Source organism: Gadus morhua, chromosome 4, assembly GCF_902167405.1.
Source record: "Gadus morhua chromosome 4, gadMor3.0, whole genome shotgun sequence".
Classification (NCBI taxonomy): Eukaryota; Metazoa; Chordata; class Actinopteri; order Gadiformes; family Gadidae; genus Gadus; species Gadus morhua.
This window is the reverse complement of record NC_044051.1, coordinates 13,411,975-13,425,936: the sequence shown is the minus strand read 5'-3', so window position 1 is coordinate 13,425,936 and position 13,962 is coordinate 13,411,975. Positions and strand designations below refer to the sequence as shown.

Below are 13,962 nucleotides of genomic sequence, written 5' to 3'. Positions count from 1 at the left end.
GGTAGGTGGATGCCATTTAAAACTTCCATAATTGTATTCCCTCCAACATCCCGCCCATGCCCAAAGTGTCCGTCACGCCGGTTCGGCTTTTCAAACGACGGAACAATCCAATGAATGGCACTCTCCCTCCGTGAAGGAATCGGACGCACCGGGAGTCATCTCCATCTTATTCTTCTTGACCCGCCAGCTAAATAATTCCGGAATGTCATTAGTATGTAAATGTCCTTGTTTTACGTCGTAAAACTCCCAGAAAGCCACACACTTTCTGAACCCCCCCTTCCACTCCGATGCGGTGATACATAAAGTGACCCTTTATGATTAAGAGTCGTTCATCTTTGTGTAACGTAATAGATTAAGAGGAGATTCACAGCGTTGTGGCCGTGGGTCTGCTCTTGATTTGCCGAAGAAGTAATATAATGCACTTTAACTGTCTCTGTAATTGTACCCTGCACATTGGTAATAAAGTTTAATCTGAATCTGTGTTCAATTTTGTTTTGGAATTAACAAAAAAAAAAAAATGGTGTCGTCGACAGTACGCGTCCCCCGCCAGTGTCCCGGGCCGCGACTACGCCCGTACCAGCACCCGCGGTCATCATCCCCCCGCCGCCGGACATCCAGCCCGTCATAGACAAGCTGGCAGAGTATGTGGCGAGGAACGGTGTCAAGTTCGAGACCAGCGTGCGCGCCAAAAACGACCCCCGGTGAGTTCCCACGCACCAGGAATAAACCGGGCAGCCCTGGGCCCCTGACCCCCCCCCCCCCCCCACCCCCCTCTTTTATTCTGTTTCCAACAGAGCTTTAATGAGTCTGCTTCGTCCCCCCTCCTTCCTTTTCAGATTTGATTTCCTGCAGACCTGGAACCAGTTCAACACATATTACGAATTCAAGAAGAACTACTTCATGCAGAAAGAAGGGATAAGCTTGGCGGAGGTAATGCAGCCGTGTTTGTGTGTGTGTGTGTGTGTGTGTTGCGTGCATGTGTGTTTGCACATGTGCCTACACACGACTGAATGCCTGTGTTCGTTAGCCGCTGCCTTTCGCCCTCTCAACAGCTTGTGTTGGTATGGTTTTGTTTACCCACAGCAGACTTGATCATCGATTATAAACACTCTTGCCAAATTTCCACACTTTTTCGAGAGAGAAAAAGATTTCCGGACGGCGTCACCTCTGCGAGTGTCACCTCTGTTCTCCTAATCCGTGTCGTCTGTGGTTATGTGCGGTTCCCTGCTGCTGTGGTCCAATCACCGTGTTAATTAATTAATGGGTTTCTTAAGGCAGGTGAGTAGAGACACGATTAGTTCATCCGATATTTTATTATTTTACTCACAAACGCAGCAAACCGTCCTGTGCAGTCACACGTTCTGTTTGTGCCGAGAGATGGGAGGTAGCTGCTGTGTGTACACAGGCGTACGGTGAGGTCACCGTCTCGCCTCCTCGGCGACATATGGGTCAGGGTGATTAATAAGGGGAGGAAGTGCTACAGGCCAGCGGTAATGGGAGTCATTTCCTCCGATCAGCCCCATCTGACAATCGCTTCTGAGAGACTCTGTGGCGTCAGGTCCAGAGACTATACGAGGAAACCTCCAGTGAATCATGCTGTGATTGTGATAGAGCCGGCGTGGCTCGGAGGCAGAACGCAGGCTCAGTCCCTCTCTTGTTGTTTTTTTTTATTTTCGGTACTTCCAAAGCCATAAGATCGTGACATTGGCTGAGCCCGGGACTGTGAAATATCCCACAAATCGGTTATTTCCGTCCTGGGTCTCACCCGCGGGGCAGTGCCCCCGGGAGAAGTTCCCCCGCAGCCTCAAATAATATGAAGGTTTCAATTACCGCGACCTCAAAGCCCCTCGCACTCCAACACCCACACCGTCTCCACATGGAGTTTACGGCACACTCCAGGAATTGATTTTGAGTGGCTTGGGTAATCCAACCACACACCCACCCAATGTGTGTTGTTTTTTTTTTTTTTTCAATTAGGGCAATGGTGGAGAGAGTGTGTGTTGGCTCATCAAAAGGATGTAGATTGCTTTATGGTCTTTGAGCAGCATGCATTCAAAGCATGTATTGAGAGCAGTTTGCTAAAGGCAAGATGAAACATTCCTTTGTAATTTCAACAACCCACCATGAAAATGTTACCGCATCTTCCACGTGCAGCTTCTTGTTCGGACTGCAGTCTGGTAATTAGCCAAGTGAAATGCTTCTTCTCGTTTATTCTTGCCCCTTCCTCATCTAGTTGCTATGACAATCGAATACGCCATCCTTACATTAGGATTTGCCAACTTTTCGCAAGTAGTTGAATTGACTATATATCGGAGTCCACTTTAATTCAGTCTATTATTTTTCTTTCCCTAGTTCTAACTAAGGCTGAAGTTCCGGAAGGGAGTGAGTTAGGAGTGTACTACGGCGTATCCCCCTGTCTCTGGGTCGAATGCACACAATATGCTTCCCTGATACTTGCACCTAAATCAAAAATGAGTTGAGAAATGGGGTGAAAATGTAGAACGGTAAGAAAATACCCACCTCCTTTTATTGGTGCCCATGCTTTTGATTTCTGCACAATGGAGATTTTTCTGGCGGTGGTTTCTCATCGAGCTTGGCTGCCTCACCTCACCTGTCCTATCTGTCAATACCCACTGAGTGATCTCATTAGTTAATCCATTCAAACACTAAATCCCAGCCTCCCCCCATCGAGCAAATAGCTGCTGTGCTGGCCAAGACAAAGCACACTTGACTACTTTCAGTCTGAGTGGAATAAGTATTACAGCGCCGTGCACCAAGATGTAGTTCATGCTACAATACCATCAATCCAACTCTATGTTGACATGATGAAACTGAGATTAGGATCTTGATCACAGTCAACAGCTCACTGCAGTGAGTCAACAGTGCTCTCTCCTACACACAGTCAACCAGCAGGGGATGTCCAGTGACTTAGCAATGGTTGTAGGGGATTGCCGTGGTTGTTATCTCGACCCTACGCTCATTTCCCAGGCTGCCTACTTGTTGAGTGCAAAATTCAACCACCTTTCACTACCCTATTTATGGCAACTTGGGGGTCGTTAGTGGGGAACATTTTGTCTCTTGTTTACCTCAGGTGATGCAATGCTTACCCATTTACTGCACAGTGCTGGGATTGTTCCACATCATCCCTCCAAGCATCTTTAATTCATTACTCAAACCCATTCGCAGATGAAAAGTCATCAGGACGATAGCGCTGGGGAGCCTTCTGTGGTGGAGAATATGAGAGACCTTGTTAAGATGCATTACTCGACTTCCATTGTACGCTGTGGAAAAATGAGGACGCAAAGCTTTTGGGCTGGTATTGATTTTGTCTGTGTAAGTCAATGGTTTTCCTTGCTTATTCATTGCAAACGCGTCCCCTTGTTGCACTAGGAGCAGGTTGGTCGGTCGAGGTTTTTCAGCGGTTACTTGCAGGTTGGAACGGTTGTAAGGACAGCGTGTGTATCATATGTTCTGAGACGCTGGTCGTATAGTGGTCCGGCCGGAGCTCAGTAAGAGGGAGTGTCCGAGTGGCACATGGTCCCTGGGGTGAACTATTCCTGCGTGAATTGGGCTCGGGCCCGGTGGAGGCGCCCTCCTCTCCGATGTAACATTGCGTGGCGTTTATTTACCAGGCGCTTTTGTCCAAAGTGCCTTACAGTAAGCAATGTCTCCGATGCACCCACTCCATACTAACTCTCTACCCAAACAGTGGTTTTGATGGTCTAGGGAGCTGGAATTTAAGGGGTTTGGTTTAAATCCTAAAGAGAAGTTCATATTTCATAGAAAATGAGTGAGCAAGTTGCTAAGTATGACCAGTGACAATACCATAGCTGTTTTCTAGAACTCCAGTTCTTCTCCGCTGCTGGATAATGTTGCACTAGCATTGCTGCATGCCTTTTACCGAGGTAATCTTAAGCGACAAATCGGTGGATAGTGACTTTATATTTGAAGTGTCGAAATTCCTGCAAACTGTAACTTCACCAACTAGTTTTGAGTACTCTCCTCGTACTCCGTGCTCAATAGCTTCTCGGACGGCTACAGCCACAACACCCCCCCTCTCTGGTCCAGTTAAGAGTGTCCTTGCGATATATTCTTCCCCCAACTCACAGACTCGCAGAGAGATGTGCAGTTTAAACCGGCTCCTCATCAGTAATAATATCCCCACTGAAGTGCCTTTTAAAAAAAAAAAAAAATGATAATGCGTACGGGCGGCGGGTCCTGGCAGAATGAAGCCCTGCTGTGCAGCGAGACCCTTCTCGCCATTCATCTCTGCACACGTCGTGATAGATCTCATAAGCCTCTCGGAATGAAAGGACGTCTAAGGATCCTCTCTTCCTTTCAAAACACTCAGCGTTCTCTCTCCCCCACCCGGACCGCTTTCTTAAGGACATGACCGCAGCCCTCCGCTTGAGAGGGGGGGGGAATGTGGCTGGAATGGGGGGGTGTGTGTGTGTGTGTGTGTGAGGTTGTTTGTTCATTGAGAGGAGGAAAGTTAAATCCGGCGTTGTGGATTTCCTGATAGCCGGTCCGCAAGAAGGTCAAAAATCCAACACTCGCTCATTAAGGAGTTGTTATTCTATGCTTAATGTGCGCTGCTCATTACACTGTTTGGATATTGATCTGATTTGATCAATGGTTAATCAAATGTGCATGTACTGACTGTAATTACACTACCGACCCGATGCAGCGATTGTATGCCGACCTTCACTGTTTGTCAGGATCGCTTTCAGTATTTTTCTCATCGTAATAGGAGGGGGCTTATGGGACTACACGTTACCTCCTGTACCTTTTGATGCTTAATTTGTTCACCGTAATTAAGTCACTTACGCCGGGTAAAGGAAACTTTTCATCCTTTAATAAAAAAAAAAAATCTCCCCCCAAAGATCCGACATGCCGTGGTGGTTTTAGTGCCTTGGAACTCTTGTACCCAAGAGTTTGCTTCACAAATATTCACATTTTGTGCATCATGTAATGTGTCAAAAAGTGTCACCGGGCCAGGCAGCCAGCCGTGGAAAACTCTGAACACAGGAACATTTCAGTTTCTCGTTTGCTTTCCGAGAGCAGTTTGTCAGCTTACAAAAAAAAAAAGCGTGTTAGCTTGTCAGTGCTGTGAACCCGTTTGGAGAACACTGCCTTGCTCTTGCGCATTTCTCCACACTGGCTTAATTGCCTTTTAGTCATTCATTTATTTATGTCATTATTTATTCATCCTGATGGACGCCAAGAATCCTGCCACCCGTTTGTCTAGTTTCGGGTATGGGCCAGTAGATGTAGATATCACTGCTCTGAGCCGGGCGCCCCCAATCACGCTGTTACGGTTAATGAAGAGCCTCAGAGTGGGACTTGAGACGACGACAAAGGCGTTCTGGCTCCGCGGCGTGCTAGCTCTGGTTCCCGGCTGGGTGCTGAGGGAGCATTCCCTTTGCCACCAGCTAATTAGGCGAACTGGCGAACAGGGAGAGCGAACGGCCGCCGTCATCATAACCTGCCAAGAGTTTAAAATCTATTCTATTACAGAATTCATTAGCGGACTTCCTTTCAGTGTCTGATTCAATATTAATGCATATTCACTGTTCCCTCTCCTCTGCACACTGTGCATAACAGAAGAGATTTGGAATGTCAAACAGACTTGGCTGGCTGCTTGCACAGCCGGGGTATTACAAACCAAGCCCTTCTTTTGACTGACTTTTGATCTTATTTGCAATTTAAATGCGGGAAGCATTCTGGTACGGTTTGGACATACATAGGCCCAGAGTGTCGTCGTAATAGTCTCACACACGCATCTGTGTGTCTGTGTTTGGGTGTGTGTGTAATACACTGCATTGAAGACCTTTATACAATGGTAATGACAGCCCAAGCACACTGGTTTGCTGACATCTTGGTGTTTTTTTCAGGGCCTATTTATATTTCCTTCCCAGCTTTTCCCGACCAAGAGAGATGTTGGGACATACCAGTATTTCCTGTACATTGGTGTATTTGTGGCAGTTGTGACACAATATCAACATTGAAAGCCACCCATCTGTTTCCATTTTTTGTGCTGGGTAACATTGTATTTCATCGCCGAGCTGTGCACAACACAACAAATCTCTATCTCCCGCTTTCACTCTTTTTTTCTCTCACTGACTACCTCACTCACTCACTCACTCACTCACTCACTCACTCACTCACTCACTCACTCACTCACTCACTCACTCACTCACACCAACACATTGACAACTGACCCGTCTGTGTATAGCCCTTCCTCTTCGTACAAACTCTGGATCCAAACAGGGTTGTGCTGGGAGGAAGGATTATGTTTGGCTTTTCCTCACGGAGAAGACGGCTGGCCAAGTTCCTTAATAGAATCAATCCAGAGTTAACGAATGGTTAGCATGAAGGATGCAATAAATACCCAAAACTATAATTGAAATAACAGTCAAAATCTCATTGAGTACAGTTGAGACAGACACCCAATGTGAGCAAACAAAGTTGGTGATAGTTTTGACCAATGTACACCTATCAATGTGTCAGTTTAACGTTTATCTAGGTGCCTTACATTCACACCATAGCTCCAATGGCCACACAGGTGTACCTGCTTTATACTGTTGTAAAGCTAGCGCGATACACTTCTATACATCGAATTGAATGGTCAGTTGATTGGGAACATTTTGAAACGAGAGACGTACCCGGTTACATTTTATTTAAGTGAGGCTAGTGTTTAGGTCAGGGACATTATAGTTGGTTGATTGTGAGAAATATTGACCAATAGATTGCTCTGCAAACCCAGTCTTACCAGTGACCACCTTTTTATTAGTTCTAAGCATCAGATTGATGCAATACTGATCTTGAATATCGGTGGAATATACAATATATTTTCCCCACCACATGTATAATTCAACTATGTGTGGAATACAGTTTAATAAAACAAGCTCTGACCAATGGTTCTTTTTTATATGTATTTTTTGTTTCCTTCCATGCGATTGAAAATAGATTGTCAACATGCAGACATCAGTAGCAGTCTTATGACGTGTTTAATTGGCCCATCAACGTATTAGCCAACCAAAGCCTGCGCCGCAACATGCAGCGCTTGAGAGACTTGTAGAGTTTCTGTGATCTCGAATGAATGAGCTAAAGCACTTTCCCTTTATCACACGTTTGCCATGCACTGTCATCTAGCATGGGAAATTAGGGTTTATAGTTGAATCCGTTTTGTTTTTATCACCCGCAGGCATTTTGTATCAAAAATTGAAGGCTTCTGTACAGGGGTTCAGCTAACATGCAGCCATGCCTTCAAAGCACGATTCAGTCGCCCGTGTTAAATGGTTGAACTTTGTTGTCGTCAACGTTGTCATCATCTTTACAAGGTTTCTCTCGCACACTCGCACATAAATTATAAATGTATACAAATGCATATGTAAAATTGTCTTTTTCTTGTGGGAGTTGGTTTCGGTAGAACGGATTTTGAATAATTAGAGGGTTGTGATACCGAGGTTGCTGTTTTGGACGGGATAAAAGATGGATGAATGAGAGGGAGCAAGGCATTCAATCTACAACTCTGTTTGTGTGTCTGTGTGTGTGTGCGTGCGTGCGTGCGTGCGTGCGTGCGCGTGCATGATCTGAATTATGGAACAGTTCTTGCTCTGCATATATTCCCCATTACGTGTACTGCAGGGTGACATAACCTTTAGACACTATTACATGAAAAGGGCCTTTTCTCATTACGTTCACATATTCATCTATGCAAATAATAGAGAAAGAATTGCTTTATTAAAAATATTCAAGTGCAATTAAGTGACTCCCAACACCCTAACCCCCGGTTCATGCTGTCTTCCAGGCGGCGCACAATGTTAAATATACAAGAGCAGCCGAGACAGACATGGCTCTGCTTTACCGCATAAACCTAACCCCTTGCTCATGGGCACAGGGGAGGGCGATCAGCTCACCAGCTTTGGGTCCATGTGCATTAATATAGATGTCCCTCCTCGCAGGAGTGGAAGTGCATGAGTCTCTGCATGGCAAGGCACAGTGGTCCCTTCAGAGAATACGAAGCTGTGTGTTATGAATCAGCCAAAACACCAACTTTGATTCGGCTGAGGGGCTTTCGGTCCATTGCCTTTAGAACATTCCCAGCTCTTGAATCACGCTGTGGCATTGGGCCACCCAAGCTGTTTAGCGGTGTGATGTGATGCTAATAAGCTTCATGGGCTCTCTGGTGTTATCTGGCGACGCATCACAAAGAACAGGCTAAATGAAACAAATTCTTCAGTGCGGTCACAAATATTGTTTTGTGGGCAGATCTGGCTTATAGGGGGTTTTATTTCTTCGAGGTTCGATTTCAATCCCTTGTACTACTACTGTAGTGTCGTTTATTATGTGTTTGTGTGTAAAGCCCAGCATTAATGCACTTCCCTTGATCCACGGCTGCATCCATTTACCTGATCCACTTACACAGAGGGTTATCTTGACTCCACAATACAGAAATATATGTTGTTTAGCTCCTGCCCGCCTCCGCCTCTGTGTCAGGTTCTTTTGTCAAATAGGGTGACTTGTGCTTTGGTGAATTGCACTGAAATGGGAACAATGATGTCCTCTATGTATGTACGTCTGCCCACAGAGGTAGCCTTGACAATTCAAGATTAAGTAACAAGCCAAATACGCAAATTTGTATTCGACAGTTCTTCCCGTGCTCGCCAAAAAAAAAAGTCTGGTTCATCCCTGAGAGGACCTGACGCGCGGTGCCAGGTTGCCGCTTGCCGCTCAACTCTTAACACATTTCATGTGGATTTTAATCAGCAGCTAAAGGCCAAACCATCCCTCTAATTTAGTGGCGGCTCCGCCAGCCCCGGCCTCCCTTCCACGGAGCGGCAGCCGGCCTGCAGCGCCCTCTCTCCCCGCAGCTCGATGGCGGCCGTCGCTCCCAGCCACTCAGAGTCTCTCTCTCTCTCTCTCTCTCTCTCTCTCTCTCTCTCTCTCTCTCTCTCTCTCTCTCTCTCTCTCTCTCTCTCTCTCTCTCTCTCTCTCTCTCTCTCTCTCTCTCTCTCTCTCTCTCTCTCTCTCTCTCTCTCTCTCTCTCTCTCTCTCTCTCTCTCTCGTGTGCCCTGTTCTTTTCAACCAGGATGGTTCACTCATTCCTACCAGAAAGCTTTTGTGCGCCGCAGCCATGAAGGCTACCATTACAAATCGGCAAAATTGTGTGACTCTTCCCTCCATTTGTTTATGTATAGCCACACCACAAAAGCGAACCCTGTTGCTTGTTTACTGACTATTTCAATGCAGGGCAGCCAGGCCTGACCTCACAGAGCTGCAGGGCTTTCACAGCAGGCAAACCATATGAACAAACTTGAGAAATAAAAGGTCTTCTGCGGCAATTGTGAGGTTGGATTATTGAATGGTTTGTTATTGTGCGGCCGTGCATGAGAGAGTCCCGACAACAAACTGTTTGCGGTGAGAGACCCAGAAAGAATAGGTCTCTTTGTTCTTCATTAACTTGTCATGGTAATATCATTATCACAATAATACTAAAGAAATCTTTTTTTGTGATACGTTTTTTGGGGTATGTGTTGGCATCTTATTATTAAATGGAGCAACCATTACCTCTTGATTCAAAGCATAACACTGAGTGCTTGGAGTTAAACTAAAATAGTTTAATGTTAAAACTCTGGGTCTGTAATTCGATTCCAACGTAGACATCCACTCAACGCTTACACCAAGCATCGCATAAACTATCCGGAAACCATATACGTCTATTCCCATCGTATTACTGGAGCTGTACTTGTCCGTGACCGGAAAACTTGTAGCTTATCCAGTTTACCCCCCCCTCCCCCTTCCCCGAGGCTAGTCTACTTCAGTGCTAAGTGTTTTCCTTTCATACGGTTGATCTGACACATTTTCAAGGGCACCGGAGAGTCAGGGAGGTAAACACCGTGCTGAGCCCGGGGGGGCGAGTCGGCAGGTCAGGACATGGGTGTGGACCTGGGTTTACTGTATTGCGTCCCCCCCCAGCGACGTGCTCGTGCATATACAATATAAACATACTTTTATCCGTTTCTGCACAGCCCCATTTTTCTGTTTTGATTAAAGCCTATTTTAGTATTTATACTGTAGTGTATTCATTTATTTATTTTTGTATTTTTCGCTACTGTAGGAAAGGAAAATTAACGTTTAATCTTGCGAAGTGATATTAATCACTCCGCATTAATCACAGTAATATTAATCCCTTTGCAAGATGTCAACAGGATGGTTTCACTATTATTATTATACACTATTGACATTTTGTCATGTCATATCTGATATGTTAATACATAATATGGTTTATATCTGGGTCTATCTGGTTAATTTCAGTGTATACTTGAGTATCTAACTATAACCATTTGAAAAAGCATTCACAATATTTCTGATATTTAAGTAAAGAATGATAACCGACACATCCTCTGCACTCCGCTACGAGTGTAGACTACACCAACCATTCAGCTAAGCTCTCGGTGTCCCAACTTCCTTTTAATGGCAACTCGACTCCATCCGATTTTCAGCCTTCTGCTAACAAAGTGCGTATTGTCAGAGGTTTTTTAAATCTTTATTTATTTACGTCTCGTGGCTTTCGAGGCTCCGGCGGTGGAATGTATTGTGGGACAGGGGATGAAGAGAACTTGCTCCAAAGGTGCCGTCATATAGGGGTTTTTTATATTACCACGGCTATTATCAGGCCTCCGCAGACGCCAGCGTATTCTTCACCGCTGAGCGAGCCGCGTGTTTGAGACCGGTGCCACACCAGCCTCTCCGCCGCTGATGATAGCTGCTTTTAACGTAGCGCTGGCTATGCAGTTCCCCCGGCAACAGAGTGATATAGAGGAGGGGGGGGGGGGGGAAGGAAGTTTGTGCTAAAAATTGGGATGAATGGTGTTGCATTTTACTGAAAGGTTCCACGTAGGACACATTCAGCAGCTGCATTGAGCGAGACCTTGTAGGCAAATGGGAATAAAATGTATGTTTATACAGTCTAATAAAGTCTCTTATCTTATCACTTATCTGACTTTTAGGGAAATGGGGGAAGAATACGTATGTTTGTACAGTAAGTCTAACCCTAACGCAATCACTTATCTATAAAAGCCCTGAATATAAAGAGTTTTATTTTTTAAGTTTCATTTTTCTATGGCACATTTCATGGTACCCGAAGACACCTGAAGAAGATATAATATATCTATATTAAATGGTTGTTAAATCAACCATTATTGTGACAAATAATCGTACATCCTTTTGCATTTGGTGTTGCCGTCTCACAGAACACAAACCCCCCTACGTTGTTATGTGTCTCCTGACACGCACAATGTGCGTTATATTTATATCGTCAAGAATTATGATGTCATCAGCAGCACATATTGCTGGCTAATGGTTCTTATTCAGACTAGACACACACTGCATAGTTATAAAACACACACATGCCCCTTTGCAAAATATAAAAGTAATTGCATACGAGACACTTAGCAAAGGGCTGCCCTCTGGACAGTGAACGAAATCCTTGCATTACAATCCTGCTTTACTCTAGTTATCCAGGGAGGTTAACGGCCGGGGGGGGGTAGAAAAACACACCAAGCGAAATGCGTAATCACTTTTGTAATATCAACGTGCAGTAGGCTCCTTGTTTATGCAGTTGAATCCAAATTTGGTAACGCAGTGAAACAATTATCCACAGAGCTCACAGCTAATTGTTTTCTCTGCCAGGCAATTATTTACAAATGAGACATCCGAGAGACTTCAAAAAGCTTTGATTTAGGATAGCAATTTGTACTATTCAAGTACAACGGTGTCTGAAACCCAAGCCTCACTTAAAGTACATCTCTGTTCACTGTGCTCCACAGTAAGAAACGCCACACTTCTCTCGGCTGTTCTGACGATTGATTATTGATGTCTGTGTCGGGATTTGAGCGTTCTTGAGGTTTCTGCGTTGATTCGTGTTGATGCTAAAGCTAAGGTGTGAGTCCCATCATAGTAGCTCATCTGGGAGATGGAGTACTCCTAGTGTGGGCTAATGCCTCAGTGACCTTTCCTTCTGCAAAAAAGCACCCACCACAGACCTGGCTAGCTGAACCATAACCTATTCACCAAGTTATATCAGCCCACCACCAAACCTAACAACCATCCTACTTCTCGTGGCTGTATAACTTTCTTTATAACTCCACTTTTGCTTCATTGGCTGACTCTTCTGATGACCTCTGACTTGTGTTCTCCTCATGATACTCGGGGCTCAGTTACCGAACTCGTGCAACTTGATCTCTACCCCATTCCTTTGTGAGCTCAATCCTGTTAGGGTAGTTTCTGGATGGTAGAAACTATTGCCAGTAGTTTCTGCTGTTCCAGTAAGGTAGTGATACTTGCACTGTGTGGGAAGGACTTGATACTTATTTTGTGTTGGTGATGACCAGGACAGACATGGTTTGAGTTTAGAGTTCTCCCCTTATTCCTGCACAGCTACATCCACAAATTGACCTCAGGAGTGCTCTGCACAGAGTAAGTTTGGATAGGGATGCTACGGATTTACGCAGGGTGCGATTTGCCGCGGGGTATGTGTGGGATTTCACCCTTTCTGATCATTTTGAGGACAACCTTGTGAGGACAACATTTATCCCCCCCTAAAAGTGATCAATGCTACTTCACCAATAGACCATATAAAATACTTAAAACTAAAATATTTTAAACTAAATAAAGCCCTGGATCGTGAACAGTCTATAGTGCGATGGCACGTTAAAATCCGAAATTGACCAGCCACTGTCAGCGCTTGCGTTCGAAAGACAATAGATGACCTTACGGCTAATTTAGCTAATGATCCTGATTAGCCTTGATCCATGCACAATATTTAAGAATGTCACCGAGCACAAACATTGATGTAATATTTCATCCCGGAAAAATTAAAAGGGTTCAGCATATCATAACATTTTCAGGACTGTCACAAAACATCCTAGAACCACGCACCTGCAACTGAGACTGATGCAACAGGTAGATGAAGAGCAACTCTCAGCCTCAGGGGAACTCGCAGTCCCAGGTTGACTCAAGGGCCGAGAAACCCAGACTTAAAAGCTAACGTTTGCCTTCTGAGGCTACGGATTGGCCTTGCATTGAGCCGGGACGCTTTGCTAAACAGAAAAGGGTTGAGAATGGCTCGCTGTCACCACAGACGAGACAGTTCAGTGTACAGCTTGCTCTGACATCAGATATTAAGCCCCGTAAGACAAGAGAGGCTTCATATCCACATCTACATTTTTTCATAGCATAAAAGGAACGTCTGCAAAAGAACTTAAAAAAAAATAAATGAGCAAACATGAAAAGTGTCGGCCCCGCGTCAAATGCCTATACATTTTGCAGAGAAGACAAGAGACGGGATGCGCACTTGCAGGATAAGAAAAGAGTTTGACGTGTGCTGGCTGTCCTCCCCCCCTCACATCTGACGGCTCTCTAGCAAAGCTATCCAGCCTCGGTCAAACTCTTTGGAGCGTCAATGGGAGATCCAGATCTTCCATGGCGAGGGCCAAGTTTTGGGGCATTCGTAGTAAAATGACACAGTGGCTTTTCTTCGGTGGAGATGGCGTTGTTAAAGAAAGCACCCGAGACTTTGCCAGACTTGTTCCTGGTGGCCTCGTCCCTGATTCTGCAGAGGAGAGACACCACAGCTGACGGTGCCAATGCTGAGGTGGGCGTTGCACAGAAGACACAGAGTTCTGCGAAGGTTAGCGCAAAGTGCTCACCGCCTTCTCCACACTCCCGGTGTCAACAGCCGCGTGTGAAAGGGGATTCGGCACCGTGAACCATCTTCTCACCGACCAACAGAGACCGATTGAATGATCTCATTGCTCAACAGCTGACTGTTCATTGCAGCAAACGGACCAGGGGTTTCCTCCTTCTGTGCCCGGAGATTGGCAGAGATGTGGCTCAAAGAGGGTCGACATGCCGCAGCATGCAACGCAGACTATTTTCTTAGCATGACGTATAGGC

General features: G+C 45.4%; 1 protein-coding gene across 3 annotated transcripts in view; it reads left to right on the top strand.

Moving 5' to 3' along the window:
• Positions 1–13,962, top strand: part of sfswap (splicing factor SWAP) — a 69,016-nt gene that overhangs the window by 18,453 nt on the left and 36,601 nt on the right. For all 3 annotated transcript variants that reach the window (XM_030355121.1, XM_030355120.1, XM_030355122.1), the window contains exons 9-10: positions 534–701; positions 837–930. In XM_030355121.1, the coding sequence (XP_030210981.1) occupies positions 534–701; positions 837–930 (262 nt within the window). The remainder of the gene's footprint in view (positions 1–533; positions 702–836; positions 931–13,962) is intronic.